Raw genomic sequence first — 19,763 nt, forward strand, 5'->3', positions numbered from 1 at the left:
GCTGTCTGCTCATCTTCAATACAGTTTTATCAGAGAAAAGTAATTAGTTACACATCAGCCACTTTTAAAAAATAAATTTTTCACAATAGTGTACTTGGACGATTAAACATAAGCCAGATATATTGCCAGTTCCCTACACTAGATTTTAGGAACTTTTAATACAAATTGAGTGCATATTTTATTGCCAGATCTTGCTTACCACTGCTAAGAAATTCACAACATTCAATCTAATTAAAAATGAAATTGAACTACAATTCCCTAGAAACAAGGGCCGATTGGACTCAATAAGCTTTACTTAATTTATTCCAGAAAGAAAATAATTGAATTGCTTACAGTCCAGAAAAAAAATGCTTCATTATTTGATGAGCATATAACGCCAAGGCTTTCCTATTGCTATTGCATTCCTACATCTTCACGAAATACTGCTCACTTTTAGATAAGCACGTAGAAAAACACTGTGTGTATAAGTATCATTAAATATTCAGTAAACATTAAAAAGAAGAAACAGTCTGGATGAATGTCCAGATGAGTGACCTCCAAAAAGCCAATAGCCTTTCCTTGTTCATACTGAAACCGTTGTTTCTGATGACATTTATAGTTATTTTAGGCTATGTTTAGACTCTATTACAAAGAGAATAGAGCTGAAGATCTGTCATACAAAACATAATTACACAAGCATATAATTAAAATCTTGGTAAATCATTGGGAATAAACTGATTAGACTCTAGGTTATTTTTCATGCGTTCTCCAGAACTTTTAATCCAAATCCACCAAACAGCCAATACAACCACAGCCCAGAGACAACTGTGTGCAATTTCTTTTCCCTTTTGTTTTTGTTCTGCTACCTCTAGAAGGATGCTGTAAAGTCCGCACACTTAATTTGTAAATATTATATCCCTGCACGGGGCACTTTGCTTATGGAAAGCCATGCTGACCAGTGTACACCACTGCTCTGCACCTTGTCCAGGCCATAGACAGCAGAGAAGGTTTTTCTCTGTTAAAGAGGACATGATTTTTGTTAGTTTAGTGGACATGCTCTTCACAGCAAACACTTCATGCACCTAGCCACCCCTGCAGGGATGCCTCAGGTCTCTGCAGGCCGTTTCTCCTCACCATTTTTGAATGTGGCAGCAAAGAGACACCACACACATGGAACAGAGCCTAACGACTTATGTGATGCTGGCTTTTAGCTTCAGCTTGGCTGCACGCTGCAGTACCAAGGTTCAGCTGGGGTCTCTTGCACTGGTACCACTGAGCTATTGGGTGGGGTGTGTTCAGGGTAGGACGGGTGGAAGGCCACCGCTTGCTTTGCACTCCATCACACTGGGTTTTCACCGTTCACAAAAGGTGAATGCACTGAAAACCAAACCCTTCCTGCTGCAGCCTCCAGCTCCACAGAGCACTGCAGCGCTCTGCTATGGTGAATAAAGTCTCCTCCGCACCGAATGCACAGCGCTCAAGCCGAGGATGTGCCGTGAGGCAGACCCCTGTCATTGGAGGTTCCTCCCTGTCAGGACCCAGCACACCCCAACACCTCTCAGCTGACAGGACCCAACTCTCCTTCTAGAAGCTTCTGGCTGCTGGTCACATTATCTGTATGATCCAGTCTCGCTCACGCTGGGGGTGCAGCGTTCCCTGACTGGTGCACTCAAACCTACCAGCTCCTGCACCGCTGGGGCCAGAAGCTGTGGGGCCTGCCTCCCTGTGGCAGTCAGACAAGGGACGCCGTGTCAGAAAAACACGTGGGTGTCAGAAAATGAGCTTGCTCACCTTGTGGTGTCGTCTTCCGTCCTGTTGTCCTTCCAAACATAGCCATAATGACACGCTAACTCCATACTGTTAAGTGTACCAGGGCTCCAGATTAGCCCGCAATACCTGGAGCTTTATAAAGGGCTGACGAGCAGGGTCCCCCTATGCGTCAGCACAGAGGGCAGGAGCGAACTCCCAGTGCGTGTGGTAGCAGCTCGGATTTTAGCTCTTCAGATCCAAACTGAATGCTGAAGTTCAATTCAAGACTGAAGTTGTTGTGTTCATGAGCAGTAATAGTTTAACAACTTGAGTAAACAGTACCACAAATAAAGTGCAAATAGGTGAATTTAAGGGATTTCTACCTGTCACTAACGTAAGGACTATTAAATATATAATGTGTCAAAAAAAATACCGGTGCCTGTCCATTTAACCTTTACCTTCCAACCAAGAGGAATTTATATATTTCATTTGGGAGAATTTTCTGTTCTTCAAGGAATAGATACTTTGAGAAAGTATCTATCTTTGGCCTTAAAATACTCTGTGATTTATCCAAACCAAGAGCGACCTAAAGAGCATCAGCAACGCCACTGCGGATGGCAGTGGGTGCAATACCCTCACACCGACTGGTGTTTCTTCAAGATCATCTGCTATCCATTTGGAAAAGAGTGAGATTGTATCCTGCCTTGAGTGCGTTGGCATCTCTCTCACAGAACAGTCACATTAAAACTGATAACCTGACAGCACAAAGGAAAATAGAAATCTTAAGAAAGCACAAATTATGATTTTGTTGTACTGAACTACACACCAACGCAAACTTGCAATCTTTGATTCTCTCAACAATCTTTTTCAACTTGTATAAGAGATGTAGCCCATATCTGGGATATCCTTGGCGTGCCTCAATTATATATTTTCCAGTACTCAAAGTTAGTAATGTTGAAATGCAAACAGCCCACGTCATTCTCTGATCAACCATCTCCAAGATAAAAGGAGGATTTAGACATTGCTAGCTCTGTGAGCATGGATGTTACGTTGAATCTATCAAGATATTAGCAGATGTTCTCACAACCCACATAACAATCAGTCATAGATTTTTAATTAAGGCACATTTGCTGCCTTCAGTAATTGCATCTCAAGGCATCTGCTAGATTGTTAAAATACAACTGCCTTCGTTAGACCTCTGCAAAAAAAAAAAAAGTCTTCAATTATTTTATTATTCTCGCAATTACTGTCCTGGGAGATTCTATGAAAAGCTACATTATTTCTTCAGAAGTGCAAAACATGTTCTCTGCTCATGGAGTATATGTTCTGGGGCATTACACTGTATCGGGTTTTAGGCATTAAAATGCCTTGAGCATGATGTAACAGTCTCCTTAGACATTTTAAAAAACAATTGTTACATATTTTTAAATTTATTTTGGTTTAATTTTGTTTCTAAGTGGAACAAATAATGATATAAAGTATGCTACAGGTAAGCCTCAGGCATATCTCTATATAATCTTGGAAAACTATAGATTATTAATTGGTTGATGAATATTTTACTTTTATTCATAGCAGTGTTTAACTACTTGGTTAGCATCCCTTTAAGTAAATCAATAATTGAAATGAACTTATTTATCTTCCTTATTAGAAAAACAGTCACAAGCCAGGAACGATAAAAGACATGATCATAAAGATTCTGTCCTAGTGCATATTATTTTATTTATCATAAATACAAAAAAGTTATTTAAAAAGTTAGCAATAGAAGTTCTCTATAAATATCAGTACTAACCTTTAATCCTAAACTCCCTTAGAAACCCCCAAATCCAAAATTAGGCTAGTTTCCTTTTTTTCTTTCCTCCCCCCCCCCCCCCCCCCCCCCCGACATTTCTGCAAATGGAAAATTTTCCACAAGACTTTTTTCACTAACTATGCTACACAGAACTCATCATGAGTATATATCTTTCATATTGAACACCAAGGTCTCCTGTGGAATATGTAATAAAGTACTGCGTTATGTAAAACTTGAGTAAAGCACAACTACAGGAAATATACACAAAAGATAGAGCAGCTGAAAGTCCACATTTCACATGCAGGGGTTTTTGTTTGTTTTCTCTTCCGAGGTCCTTTCTTTCTCACTACTTTCCATTCAGCACATCAGTAAATCAGAGCTTTGGCTCCTCCTGTGACCAACTAAATAGCCCATTTCACCAAAATGAAATAGTAGAAAGAGCTACATGAAGGAGGTCCAAGGTTGAAGTACTTGATGAGAACAGGGATGGCAGTCGTATTACTTTGGCAATCACGAAGCAGTACAGTCATTCATTCACCATCGGTTTAGAAACAAAACCCTCCAAAAACAACAAAAAAGCAGTAAGACTAGTATACAATTAGTTCCAGAACATCAATCCAAAATGATGCCCTTGCCTTGTCATAAAAAATGGAGTGAAAAATACAAAACGTAAAAAAAATCTGCCTGAGTTATTGTCATAAATATCTTTTTATGTGGTGATTAGGAAAGGAAGACCCCAATACCAAAAACAAGGTCATACAAAGGGTGGTTAAGATACACGAGCAACGCTATTGCTCCCCATCATTCCTCCCCCCAACTAGGTCACGGACAGCAGCCACAGTAAATTCATATGAGAGATTGACTAGGTCAGTTTTGTCTTTCTCTGACAATTACTTGAGGAAGGTAAGGAAAGACTGAAAGAAAATGTCTTTCAGAACCTTCTATGTTAAAAGCAAATACAGTTCTCTGTAATAGATGCACTGAAAAGATTTAGCACCACTTACAGTTCCTAGAACTCCACCGAACTGACTTCTAAATGGCATAAACATGGACTACTGTACTGAGAAGAAGAATGAAAAAGAAATAGTGAAACCCATGATCAATCAATTGCTGTTACATCACTGTTTTCTCTTGAGACAGAACTTTCAGTAAAAGCCTTTAAAGCATACATTACCTTCCAGAACCAACAACAAAACAACAAGCCCCCAGACAAAAACTTTAAGCATAACACAGTGTTATGCTGCAAGGCCATGCAATGAATGAATGGTCTGACACAGAAATGAAGATGGCATATTCCCAGGTGTTTAGCACAGCATAGGAATATATAGAAAAACAGGGAACGGTTCCAAGTTCAGACAAGCAATTTCTCATGCAACGTCTTTGCAAATGAGGCAAGGAGTGAAAACAGCATAAATAGAAATTTCTGTTCTCACCCATTAATTCCTTTTCTCTGGTGACAGATTAGCAGTGAGGAGTAATCTTTGCACTTACCATTGCTTGCAACTGTTCAAAAAGGTGAAAAGAAAGCCAGTTCAGGGTTACAAACAGCAACCTGACTTTTACATCACTTATTAGCGGAAAGTAAAACTGCATCTATTATATTTAGGCTATAATTACATAAATATTTTAATAGTTACATAATTTTGTTGCTTAGGCCTGCATATAACTGCATCAGCTTTACACCAATTTAACTTGCTAAATTTCAGTAAACTGACATGCACAGGAAACTAGAAGAATCAGGCTTTTTAACTATGTGTTGTGAACCTTACACTCTCAGGAGATAGAAAATACTTGATATGTTATGATTCTTTTTGATAGTACATGCTAAAGGTTAATCCTAAAATAGACAAAGAACACAAAGAATGGCCAACTGTATGAGTAAAAAACTCTACTCACAGAAACAAAATAAATGATGTCCATGTTTCCGACAAGGGCCTATATGCCAAGAGGAGATGCTGAACAGCTGAACAGTTCCGTTGCAAGTCTTAAAGATGACGATTTTCAAATCTATCTCTTTTTTTTCTTTCTTTGCGAGCACCTATTAAACTGCCCTTTCAAACAAGACTTTGGTAGACAACATGAACAATGTTCATGTGACATTCCATGAAGATACGGAGTTTAAAAGCAGCTCTGACAGTTAAAAACTTCCCTAGCCCTGCTGAACTCGTCACCCCATGAGATAAGCTCTGATTATTAGGAAATATTTTAGACTTTGAAGTCTGCCTTAGAAACATTTATATTCATTTCAACTCACTATCACTGATGCTAAATTCCGGGCTTATCATCTAAAATCTGTGGGTTTGAGTACAAGCATTTGTATAACTTCTGAGTACTCCCATCTTCGTATAACCTTTCTTTCAGAGCTGATACCAAATTGGTGACGGTGGTGATGGACAAACACGCTTTAAAACAGGGCATTAAAGGGCATTACGTCAACGGATTCTTACTGGTTTCTAGAAAAGTGAATATGAACTCATTCTTTCACCCCAGCTGGAGAAATAAGTCTTACAATTGAGTTTAAAACAAGGGCAAAAGGTCTCGAGAAAACACTAACATGGGGGGGAATGATACATTTAAATATAGTATGTTTCTTTCAAATGTTTAAATTCTGCAAACACAATTTCAAGAAAGATACTTCAGCATACTGCTCTCCCAGGAAGAGACCGTACTGCTGTCTACAACTACCTGAAAGTAATTTGTGAGGAGCTGGGGGTCGGCCTCTTCTCGCAGATAACTAGTGACAGGACCAGAGGGAATGGCCTCAAGTTGCACCAAGGGAGGTACAGGCTGGAAATGAGGAGACATTTCTTCTCAGAAAGAGCAACCAGGCGTTGGGACGGGTTGTCCAGGGAGATCGTGGTGTCACCATCCCTGGGGGTGTTCACGGAAAGGTTGGACGTGGTGCTTGGGGACATGGTTTAGTGGGTAACGTTGGTGGTAGGGGGATGGTTGGACCAGATATATTGGAGTGCTTTTCCAACCTTAATGATTCTGTGACTTCCACGATTCTAAGGCAACAGAGGTACACATCTGACTTCAGGGATCAGGTGATAACAAAAAGAAATCCTCTCAAGCTACTTGTTCAATTACACTCAGTTCTAAATTTACAAATCTGGATCTCCTGGATGGAGTTCTTTCCAAAGTCTCTCAGCCCCACTTTTGAGACATGCAAAAAGAAGATATGAAACTTTTGAAGATCGCACGCATGACTGCGTAGAAGGTGGATCTGAACTGTACTATTTCTACGTTAATAAGTGCATACCTGAAACAATATACAGATCTCTCTTTAAGAAGAGAATAACTGCTGTTTTATTTGCCTTCAGAAGTAGTAGATGAAGTACATATTAAAGAATACAAAGAACATTTTTTTAACTTAAAAATATTTTGCCATTTATATTCTTCTATTTATATTCTTCTATTTATATTCTTTAATATTGCCAAAATTATGGTATATTGCTTATTTATTCAGTCATTAATTTCCATAGCCATATGCTTTCTATGTCTATATGCAGCTTGTGTTCAACTTAATTTATAATGAATAAATCTAATAAGTACAAGAGTTATACTCAGATAGTAAAATTCAAAGCCATATATTATCACAGTTGTAATACTGCATTATGACTTCATGTCATCCTTTCTCCTCTAAATTCCATAAAGCAATAAACATCATGTATTATCCATCTGCATAAAAATCCCAGATGGCTTTAGCTAAGAAGTTGAAGTACGTGGATTCCCAGATACATAAGCTTTGTCCACAAAAAAATATTAACAAACTGATTTCCAAAATGTAGATGTATCATTTAAAATCAAATTGACTGAAATGTTAGGAAGGCACCATTCCAAAGGCGTAAGTCAACACCAGGAGATCTACAAGGAAGTGTTGCTTCCTCTTTAAGCACAAGGCACACATCTGCCTTTGAATATGATTTTTTCCCCTCTTGAAGTGCAGTTAAAGAACATGATAATAGCTAATAGCAACGTTAGAAGTATCCTTTTTCCTAGTAGTTATAAACTTTTTCAGAGGCAAAGCCATTTATCATATATAACACGACTTGGCCATGAGACATCAACTAACATAATTTCAGAAAAAAAAAAGCATAAAAAATCCACTTACATGCACGTTATTTATTTAGGGATCCCAGACTTCTGAAGCACTGAGTTTTATTACACTGTTTCTTAGTGTTGAGGCAAAAGGAAAAGTTCATATTTTTCTATTTTAAAGGGAAAAGACTTGTGCTTACCATATACCTGGTACCCTCTGACTTCTGTCATTTACTTGTCTGATATACTCTGTGAGTAGGCTGTTACATCTCCTTTGGGTTTGTAATAAGTAGTAAAACATTGCCAGAATTTTAAGTACATGCTTTCCTGGGCGTGCAATTCTGTATCAAGAAATCTTCAGTCAGTATGTAGTGGAACTCATCACCACAAGATGTGGAAGTTTAGAAGTGGAATGCACCAATCCATGAAATATTCATGATGATAATTAAACAAGATAGGCCAGATTAACGTTCTCCACTTCAGGAAGTCATACCACCACAGACTGACATTTTTGGTAAAGGCATACCAAAGGAAAAGATGACTGCGTACTTGAACCATGCATATGGTTCATGTCGGAGAAGGATACCAGGCTGACAGGGAACATTTTTTTTCCTGTTCTCATCGTAAATGATGGAGATTTTTTTCCATTTAATAAAAACTTCATGACAGAAGACTAAACAGATGATCATTTTTTATGAAGTGATTGTCTGTGCATTTTGCTGCACAGTCTCAGGTAGCAATATTTCACCAGTAACAGCACTATGCTATGGTCATGACCTCATTATCATCGGAGAGCTTTACCTGAATAAAAACAGAAGACATGGTTTCTTTTGCTAAAGGTGAATTGTTCCTGTAAAACATACTAAGCGACACACTTAACTATGTTCCTCATGTCACATAAAGGGAATATTCATGTCCTTAAGGTTAAGGTTATGTTTCTATATTCTTCTGAAGCAAAAGCGGAATGCTACAAGCCTCACTGTATCAAGTTTATTCCTCTACTGAGAAATAAACTTTGTCATATTAATAAGATCTCAACCTCTCATAATTAGCAAATTTGTGATGAATTGCATCACATTGAGAAGGAACAAAATAAAAATGAAAATAGTGAAAATTTCTCTTTATCATATGCTGTATCACCCATCCTTCCAACACTTTTATTTTTTTGGCTAAGGCAAAAGGTGTGTTTTAAAGATGCTCCCCTTAGTGCCAAGTGAAGTACTGTGCAAAAATGATACTTGATTTCTTGGATCTTTTAAAACAAGATTAAATGGGATTGCTGTTCCATGTAGTTCTCACATGAAAAAGGAGGCTAGTTTACAATCATCCTAATGCAAAATGAATGCCTTCCCTTTACCTCACTTTTTAAGCTTCATGTTTTAAGTCTCTTATTCTGGAGCCACCTTACATTGCTGGGCACAACCTGCATCTGATACTGCGAACAGCAGATCCAGCGTACCACACGTGTCCATGACACCCTGCATTGCTAGGAGTGCATGGTTATTGAGAGAGAGCAACATCTACGGCAGGCAGATGTGTGCTAATTTATAATTTGTCAGAAAGGTTTCTTAAAATTGGAATCCAAGAATCACCTGAACCAGCGGATTTGGACTTGCCTTTTTCTGTTACACACCGTAATATGATAAACAGGGATGGGACATGTTCAGGCGGTTAAGTGGATTAAGTGCTATCTTTTTTTCCTCTGAGATCACAGCAGGAGGCCAGACTGAAATGAGTTGTCAGGTCAGTTCCTCAGTGGACAGTTTATATCATAAAGCCATCACATATAACTGAATACAGCTATAAAAGGCAACATAATCACTTCCTACTCTCAAGAAAACCAAGACTGACTTAGAAATGAAAAATATGCTTCCTGCTAGTGACAGGGTGGTCTCGCTAGGTCACCCCAAGGTCACTTTTGAGGCTGCGTGGTAGGAGCTCTCACGATGGCTGCATAGCAATTTGCAGGGGAAAACCATAAATAACAGGTTGGACCGTCAGTGCAGGCACTCCTCCAACCTTCGCAGAATGCAAATATTCCGTCCTACTCTTAAGTTATTACCTGTACCTAGACATAACCGGGCGGTGCCCTGACAAACCTTGGCCAATGCACATACCAGGATTATTTACAATTACAAGACTATCACCAGCAACAATATTTTATGATTTTTTTTTAACCTGATCAAGAACCTGATTTTTAGAGCAATTTGAAGTGTAAAAACAATGTGAAATTTTCAACTATCAATGAAAGGTTACTTGTTATTGTATGGAATCCTAAGCTGGTTTTCGAAAGCAGCCCCCAACCAATTTTAACTTAACGTTACAGAGACTGTGCTGTTGCAACTTCGATTTTCATCTCCCAACGAACATCAGGAAGCCCAGGAATCCTTTCGCACGCAACATTCATGGTTGGCTGTTTGTATCAAAAAGCACTGGATTATTTTTTTTCCTTCCAATATCACCATGAATTATCACAATTTCAATTTCAAATATGGAGAATTAACTGTTTTCAGAAGGTTGCTTAGAATCGCTTCAATACTGAAAAAAAACCACCACCACCACCAACAAAAAACAACAGCACGAAAGAAACAAAACAAAACACAAAAGCCAAACTCACACAGAAACATCAGAACATAGCAGAAGGACATGTAAACTTGAGCAAATTGCCATTTATTTAGACCCGGATCTAGAGTAACAGAGAAGAAAAATTTAACTTTGTTGGGCATGTTATTGTCTGGGAATTAACCACTCAGACCTAAAGATGAAATTAAAGTGCAATTTAATTTAAATTGCATTTAATCCAATATGAATTAAAATTTCATATTGAAATGCACCATCAAGGGAAAGAAAGAGCAAATGAAAAGATAGAATGCCAAAAGCACCCTTCCACCTCTCAAAAAAAAGAAAAAAAAAAGACCTCCTAAAACCCTGCAGACAAGCAGTTATATATTTTACCCAGCTGTGTTCCACAAAATTCAGCTACAGATGATCTGAAAGGAGTGCATTAAATAACCCTAGGGAAAATAATCAAAAATTCTATAGGCTATAGAATATAAAGTATCAAAACCTAATCCCACTGACACCAATGAAAAGGTTGGCTATCAGCATTCAGCAAGACCGCATTTTTACTCAAAGTTCAGATCACAATGCAAACTACGGGTGTATTTGAAAGGGCAGAATTCAGATTTTCATACATAAATCACTAGTGCTGATTTTGTGAACCAATTCTCATAGATGAATTTCTAAAGCCATGCAGAACAAGTGCCATTCCAGCCAAATTCTGGACCTGGCTACATTTCCTAAACTGTAGGACCAGCTTCAAAGCTATTTCTATTCACAGAACCCTCAGGGTTACTGAAACATTTTTCGCTTAGCTATGTTAACTCAGATGCATTTCAAAGTACAGATTAAACAAAACAAACAAACAAAAAAAAGAGCAACAAGGCACGAATAGTTAAGTAGCAGTAATTTGCAGTGTCCTGATTTATCAAAGAAAATGTTGATACCAGGAACAGAACTATTTACTTCTGTAATCTGTTAAATAACAGCTTTACCCAGTGTCTTCAAGAGTGATTTTGATACCTTTCAAATCAATTCTCAGATATGTAAATAAAGAAATTGATTATGAAGAAATAATTACTTTGAAACAAGAAAAAAAGACTAAAAAAGCCTGGAAAGGCTACCCCTTTAACAGCATAACCTCTTTTTAATAAAACCATAAACCCGTAATTACTACAGAACATGGTGTACAATGCAAATGTACAATGAGGGGTGTACTTAAAAAGAAAAAGAAAACTTGTCTGAAGAAAAACAACCTTGTCCTCTGGTCGCTATAAATTTAAGAAATAACCAGCATGTATGCTGCTGGGCTGTAATTATCCCTTGCAGAGTTGTTTGGGTGGGCGGTCGGGATGATGAAGGGCATGGGTTGGATTGCTCCACCTCTGTCAGTATCTGGTGCTTTCACAGAACCTCCAAGCAGAGAGGCCAGGCAGAACGAGGCTCTGTATCTCTACTCCTCATCCCTACTCAAAGCTTTTATAAACTCCATTTTCTTTTGCACTTTTTTCAGCTGTTGTTGAAATCGAACAGTATGGCCTAGAAACACCCGAGATGAAAATAGGCCCAGATAATTCGTCTGTCATTGGCTCTTTTGTGAAGCCCAAGTTCAACAAATGTGAAGGGCCAGCTCAATTAGCGGCTTGGGCAGAAAAAAAAAAAAGACCTATAATTCCATATATAATAAGCAGCAGAAAAAGTGCTAAGGCCACTGCAGAAGTCTGGCTAGTGCATACTGCATCTGCAGAAAACCAGATGTGAAAGGTTTAGACTTTCTGATGGAAAGAGAAGGTGCGTCCGTCTTTCCCATTGCCCTGCACACAGCGGCTGATCAGTTGTGTGGATCTAAGGCTGCGAGGTACAAATTGAGGCAATGGATTTCTTTGCTCTGCTCTGCTTCAGAACAATTGCCTCACAGCAAAGCCATTTCACTTGACTTTGCACCATTTATCAGGACACAGCACTCAGTAAATTGGATGATTGCATTTACTACTCACTTTTTAAGGGCTTGATAAAATAGAAAATTATGCTTGGGCTTCACACCTCTAAAATCCGACAAGAGCTTCAGAAGACCCCAGAATCAAATTTTTTTAATGAGTCAGCCGCCCTCCATTTCTTAATGGAAGCAGCCACTTACACTCTCACTCAATTTAAGCGTATTGTATTAATAGGAGGAGACCTGCTATAAAATGGTCATCCCACTCCCTCAGGAAGCAGTGATTCATAATAGGAGCTGGACTAATTTTTCAACAGATGAATTTAACGTTGTGCAATTAAACAGCCAATTGAATATGTGAATATTTAGAATTATTTTCAGAAGAGAAAAACTCGTGCTCAGCATTACTGAAAATAACAGGACTATACACCCATTAAAACAGCTAAGAATTTAGTGTTTGATTCAGCACAGGGACTTCAGGAATTTCTGTATCACTCCAGAAGTAAGAGAGAGAATAGGAACTAGAGCTGGGAATACGGGTATGCATGCAAAATAGCAGTGACAACTCAAAACCTTCTGGAAAAATTCTGTGGCATCAGAATTGCAGAATAATCAATACCTACCTTTTCTTATTAACTTGTATGTCCCCATGTTTACTCTGCTAATAGAACACTTTTCCTTCCATTCAAACATACCCAGGGTTTTGTAATGAAAATGAAATGAGTAGTAACCCAACGTCCTTTTACTGATGCAACCAAATTGTTAATTGCTAGAGAATATCAACAAGCTGTGCTACAGTTGCGCTTCCTCCGGGACATCAGTTGCTCTTCTCCTACCTCACACCTTACATATTCATCTTTCTGCTTACAAGAGTCAATTACTTTCCCCCAATTTTGCTGCCTAAAGAAGAAATTATTTCTCTACTTTTATTTGCTGCAGTGCATTTGACTAAAGGGATAAGAACAAATTTTTGTCAACTATTTCATATTCATATTTTTAAGCTGTTTTAGAAGTTTGCAAATAAAACTTAATTATTGACTTCAGGTTGAAACATTAAGTAATGAATCTGTGTGGAGAGACTTTTTTTTTTTTAAAAAAAAACTCAGGTACGTGTAACTCAATGGGCTGGGGGTGAATTCCTCAGTCACCCAAACCCAGAACAGATTGATGACATCAAGGCAGGGTGTCTCCACGTTTCTCTAATTAGCTGTTATAGCTTGTCCCTTCTGTTCAAAAGAAGGAAATATTGTTGCCAGTCAAAACAGGAGGAATGTAACTGAAGTACATCTATCAATCATTTAAATTTGATATGCTTTCAGGTGAAGGAAGACCCACGCTCTTTCTTCAGAACAAAAATTTCTCAGTAATCACGAAACAAAATAGCTTGTGTATTGTCATTCCATGAGTCATGACATTGGGAAGAGGTAAATAGGTGACCAAAAGCATCATCAGAAGCAGGATTGATGGCAGTGTGGAAACTCAATTACATAAACAGCTTTTTCATACAGACTACTTTCCAGTAAATTTTGTGAAGGCCTTGGTGCAGAAGGTTTTTTGGTATAGGTAGTGGAGAAAGAAAAAAAAAAAAAGAGAAAAGTAGCCTTTTTCAGACTGGAGTGTTTCTAATGGATGAAAGAAGCTGAGAATGGGAAGGTTAGGAACAGGAGCAATCTAAACCTGATAATATTTGGGGGGAGGGGGGGATAAAGAACACCAATAAAAGCAAGAGACTTGAAGGAGGTTATCTCCTATAAACTCAGGGCATACAAAGGCTAACGGAAAAGCCCTGCTGGGCACATTCCCGGCACAAAGGGCAAAATTAACAGGATTTACATGCAGGGTTGCATGGTGCAGTCCTGGAAAACATTATTGAGGAAAATTATCAGATTTCTATACTTAAAATCCTTAAAATAGATAAAGAATTATTAGGAGTGAGATATAAGCTCGTCTCCCCTAAGGAATGGGCTATATAATCCCTTCAGATCCAAATCTCCAGGTCCAGTTTTATATGTTTCTATAACTTTTATTCATACAACCTACACCTCTGGCCCCAATTTCCAAGGGCTTCAAGAAGGGATATAATATCATTATATATCCCACAGCACTCACATGGGAAATAGCTATATAAACTCTTTATATGCCTTGGAAAAAAATTCTTCCTACAAAATAAAAAAACAGCATCCTTTATAATGAAACATATACCAGGTGTTTAAGATCCCTGAAAAACTACGTAGTTTATAAATATATACACGCATGTATATTCATTCATATGGATACGCACATATATACACATATGTATATAAGAGGGGGAGGGAGGGAGATAGTCCTAGTTAAATGGCAATTCCAAATGTCATCTTTAGAGTTATATCTGCTAGCCATAAAATGTGCCAGATAGAAGAATACAAACTTCAAAAGAAAAAAAAAAAAAACAAAAAACCAACAATGTAGAAGTAGAAATGTGCAGTGACTTTTTCCAAAGTAAATTGATTTAAAATGCAATTTTTAAATAGAAACCTTTTTGCAACTGGCTTTTATTCTAAGACTGTTTTCCATTTCCTAAATCCTTGTAAGTGCCAACTAATAACCTCTGCATAAAGATGCAAGCATCCACACTGCTAAACTTTATGACAGTTAAAAATCAATTGTATGAATATTTATGAAGACTTTAAATTATTAAAATAAATACAGATATTTACACATTAGAACAACATCTTCATTTAATGCATGTGAAAAAAATGTTAATATGTGAACACTGTAAAGATGAAGTGGCTTGGCCTTCAGGGCATTTGTTACTCTATTAAAAGTTAATTTAGGATAGAAATTATGTCTTTTCCTCGAATCCCAAAACCAAAAGATTAAATCACGATCAAGACTCACCACATTCTTCAAAAAATGAATCTGGTCATGATATTTCCAGAGGGTGAATATTGAAATTACTGTGCAGTTCTTCCTGAAAAAAGACACCCTCCTCTGGCTTCTTTTATGTGTTCACAGTCATGACATATATTCAGACAAGCTTTAGGGCAGAGCAGCTGTGTGCTAGTGAGGTGGTTTAATCAGTCTTTTTGTCACCACACATTTTATGCTATTGGAAGAGGATGTTTCTGTCTACAAACACAGCAGGCAGCTCAAGCTGCTCTTTCCAAGAAAGGTATTTTATATCACAAAAGTGATTTGCTTAACCACTGGTAATAAGTTTCATTATCTTTCCCCACATTTATGGATCCTTCTTATCCAAGGACATAGCGAGTGTGCTCTGACCTACTACTGGATGTAACTAGCTCCTGAAGTTCACCAGTGATCCCAATACCCTGAGTTCCACCAGAACGTAATTTCTGCAACTGTGGCACATTTTCCTTATAGCCAGAATGCCATCACTTTGAATTGAAAGGTGTGAGAAAACAAGTATTCCACCTTTTCTCTGGAAAAGCTGGTTCCAGAAGATGAGCTTCATTTCCATTTTAAATTTGTCTAGTTTCAGCTTTCTCCTTGAGAAAGCTTTACTTGTTCCAAATCCATTCCCCTCTTTACTCAGCAATAATCTGGCTCTTAAAAATGTCTCGGTCTGTAGCCACAAAATCACTTTAAGAGTCACCACAGTACTTTAAAAATTGTCCATGATGTTATTCAGTGCTGTGCCTGGTAGCAAAAGACTACTAGCATCACAGCCATACCAAGGTAGTCCATCATACGAGTACTCGTTGTATGTCCCCCTGCTCAGTCAACTGCCTCTTCTTGTGTTGCTACAGGACAGCATCAAGGCAAATGCTGGGAGTCGTAAATTCCTAAACCTTTCGGTTGCCTTTGAAAATGACTCTGCCTTTTCCATACTATAACTTCCTCCAGCCCTTGAGGAAGGGCTATCACATCTATCATTCTTTTCTCCCACTTTTAACATTCATTTTAAAACAAACATGATAAATACTGCCAGTAACATTATCTTCCCCAAAATATTCAAATTTCTATCACTTGGGCATATTCTATGAAATATACCCTCGACAACTGTTTATTTTATTTTATTTATTTATTTTACCACCACATGTTTTTTTTTTTTTTTCACATGCATGATAAAAGCACTGAAGTGTTCTTCAGTTTTCATGGTGGACTTTCTGTCAGCAGCAGTTTATCATTTCTTTCAGCCTTTTTCCAATGGACACAATAGGGAGAGAAAGAATAGGTGAGACTTAAAAATAAATAAATAAAATGAAAACACAAAAGGCGAGAATAGGAAGGACACAGAAAAACAGTCTAGAAGGCAGTAAAAGAGAGAGAAGCAAAAGGCATACCCATGCAAAGGAAAATGCAAAACTGAAAAACAAAGATCAGAAATTGTTTTACGAAGATAAAACCTCTTTAGGCATCTCGGTGCAGCATCTATAAAAATAAGACCCAAATCCCAAGTAAGATATTTGTATAATATAAAGTAATAATAATACTGAGAAATTAAAAAGCATTAAAATGTGAAAGATGCAAGTTAAATACAGAAATTAGAAAGAAAACCGGTAAAAAATATGTATATAGTGACAGCTCTGCTATGAAGTAGTGTTCTGTTTTAATGTGATGTAAGACCAAGCACGTGGACAACGGAGATAAGGAAAATATAGGCAGAGGGAAGCATCTGCTAAAATAGACTCAGTAAATACAGAAACAAAATTTAGGGGGAAAAGATACAAAAAGTGGATTCAGCGGTGAGATATGGGCCCACTTAGACTAGGAGGACTTGCTGTTTAATGCAATCTTTCTCTTTTATTTCAAATATTCCTTATGAAAGAAGACTATTTCTATCCTATCACATATTTTCCTCATACTTTTAAAAGATTATGGCCATTTCACAGCCAAAGAGACACAATCTATATCCTAAAAAAAAACCAAAAAGGCAGTTTACAACCTCAAAAAGAAGAAATAACAAAAAAAGGGCAAACTTGCCACCTGCGTGAGCAGAACATAAAACGTGGGTTTGATGGATTGCTGTTTTTTGTTGTTTGTTTTGTTTTCTCCTCAAGACTTCAGTAAGCATTATTAAACTGACATCAAATACGTTTGGGTGCCCTGCCATCTTAGTTCAGATCAGGACTCATCTACTTTTCCAAAAGCATCCATTTTGCATGTTCAGAGAGCGTTAAGCGATATGAACCAATGTGTGGGGAGTGGTGACGATCAGAAAAAGTCAGAATTTTTGGCATGTATAAGAAGCAGAATGTTTGCGGGGCACACAGGTGGCAGAACTAGTCACCCTCATTTTAAAAACTATTAGAAAACTGTAATTCCCCAGAAACAGTAGGCTAATTCTCACTTTCTTCACAAAGGAGCTAACGATGAAAAAACACCTTTAATTAATAAATAGTGTTGGCACTACTTTGGTAACAATCTGCTGTAAATGAAACTCTTAATTGCCACAGAACAGGAAAAGTAGATGAACACCATTAGTACACTTCAGCTACCAATTAGCATTTACTCCTTTGGACCAGACTGCAGCAGATCCAGAGTAAAAGCTCCTGAGATGTGCCCAGTCCTCAGCCCCAACAGTGCTGCCCTCCTCCTTCAGCTGTACTACTTGGTAATTCAGTGGTGCAAGTACTTACTTGGCAAGTACATACAGGAACAGAATTAAATTGGTAAAAAGTCCATTTCAAAGACACTGTAGACAATGCTATTACAGCAAACTTTGCATCTCTATCAAATTCCTACATTATGAGCCCCAACTGCTATTTCATTATTTTTGTCAGTCAGCATTGAAATGCAGTGCAAGATCTATGGGTGGAAATAATGCACAACAGCCAAGTTCCAACAATGATAACTGACCTTTCACGAGCATAATTAGATTGCATCTAAATAATTTAGACAAAGAGCTAAAGCTGCTCAGTTGAAAACAGCATTTTTTATTGAGACAAATATTATTCCTATAGAAAAAATATTAAGTGCTTATTTTCTGAACCTGTGTTGTGGTCCCCAATTGGTCTTTCTATGGCCGACAAAGCAGATCCTAATTCTGTTAATTATAAGATCTGGAGTTATTGTTGTTTTATAATTGCTTCTGTGGATTGAGAATGAATTGTTTAATTATTTATTGGGCTAGTGTATTTTCTGAAAGGCAAAACAGCATTCTGTTTATAAAATATTAGCAATAGAAGGCCGTTGACATTCAGAGTTTAAATGTTTTATATGTTCAGTCTATTATATCTAATGTGCCAGTGGACTATTGAGCACAACCTCTGCGCTCTCTGCCAGGGCTGGACTTACAGGAGAATGAGCAGACGCATACACATGTAACCCTCTCCACATAATTGCAACCAAAGAAAATGAAAGAAAAGAAGGACATGGTGCTCATTCTGACCTGCTGGTAGCCCATCCACAGGCCAGTAAATCCCTGTGATTTTACAGGAGTGCCTGGCCATTCATGGCAGGGAGAATAAACGCCTATCCGTGCATCTCAAGGTACACAGCAGAAACGCCACGGAAATTAGTGCTGTTCTCCAGCTTATGCCGTCCCTTTCTTCCCTATGAGGTGGTAAGGATGGCAGAAAGAGCTAGGAAGACAATAGCACCTGCTCCACGGAGCACGGCTACAATCTAGTTCCGATGTCATTTCTTTAACAAATCCATAACCAACAGTATTAGTTCGCCTGTAGCGTTTGCTTTCGCTTACAACCTCACAATCTCAGTGCTTGCAGCAGCACATCTGTAGCGAGACCAAAAGCCCTGGGGTTTAGACACAGCCCACAGGGACTGGAAAGACCCCGTAAGCCGAAGGTCAGGTAAGCACACACTGTGCTCTGCTTCATCTCCCAGCACGCTTAACCTACAGCCAGCAGGCCAAGCACCACATACAATAATGTGGAAACAAGATTTCAACAGCGTTATATGTGCAGTTTTAGCAAAGATCCAAGTATTCCTAATCTCGGCTGCTTTTTTCCCCTCATATTTTATTATTTCTTTTAGAGATTTCTTTATTTGCCAAATGGTTGGTAGTACACCTGTGAAAACACAGCATCGTACTGGGGCACTGTAAGATATGCAGCAAAATAAATAACATGTAAAAAGTGCTGTGGATCCAAGTGGCTAGCATTAACAAAGAATCTGAATGCCAGTAAATCCTGACTTGTTGGGGTAGAATGAAAATGGATAGTTTTGGTATTTTGAAACTCAAAAAAGAAATAAATAATTCAGTTAAAATACACCAAGCGTAAGACTAACCTTATAAAGTAAAGGTGATTGTCCTAGCTTCAAAAGTGCAATTTTTTTGGTCACGTTTGTAATGGCTTGAATCCGGATCAAGTCTTCTATGGTCCCATACTGTATATCAACGAGTTCTGCCTGTAAAGAGAAGACAAAATTCAGATTATATCTACAACCATGCATTAGTGAGGGTGCTCCTTCCACAGAACCGAAGTTGTCTGAAGGAGCGCAAGGTGCTGGGCTGAGTTCTGCGAGTACCTTAACCCCATTTCCTAGTCATGGCAATAGGAATACTTGTAATAGCAAAGAGCTTGAGAACTAAATCTGACAAATACATTGCTGCCTTTTAGTTTTGAATCACAATTCCTCAATTGTGATAGAAAATACCATTCCCCCCCCCCCCCCATAAATGGTGCTGATTATGATGAGAATTTCCCCTCATTAGCTACAGGAATGCATCTAAAATCATGTAAGGGATAACAACTAACCTCTACTTATTTTCTTGAAAGGAGATGGAGTCTCGTAAAGCATTTC

General features: G+C 38.1%; 1 protein-coding gene across 17 annotated transcripts in view; it reads right to left on the reverse strand.

Moving 5' to 3' along the window:
- Positions 1-19,763, reverse strand: part of NAALADL2 (N-acetylated alpha-linked acidic dipeptidase like 2) — a 441,985-nt gene that overhangs the window by 161,544 nt on the left and 260,678 nt on the right. For all 17 annotated transcript variants that reach the window (XR_014588273.1, XR_014588274.1, XM_083849054.1 and 14 more), the window contains one exon: positions 19,248-19,367. Coding sequence is in view for 15 of the 17 variants with exons in the window: in XM_083849054.1 (XP_083705180.1) it covers positions 19,248-19,367 (120 nt within the window). In the remaining 2 variants the exon portion in view is untranslated. The remainder of the gene's footprint in view (positions 1-19,247; positions 19,368-19,763) is intronic.

This window comes from Anser anser, assembly GCF_964211835.1.
Source record: "Anser anser genome assembly, chromosome: 9".
In the NCBI taxonomy this organism is placed as follows: domain Eukaryota; kingdom Metazoa; phylum Chordata; class Aves; order Anseriformes; family Anatidae; genus Anser; species Anser anser.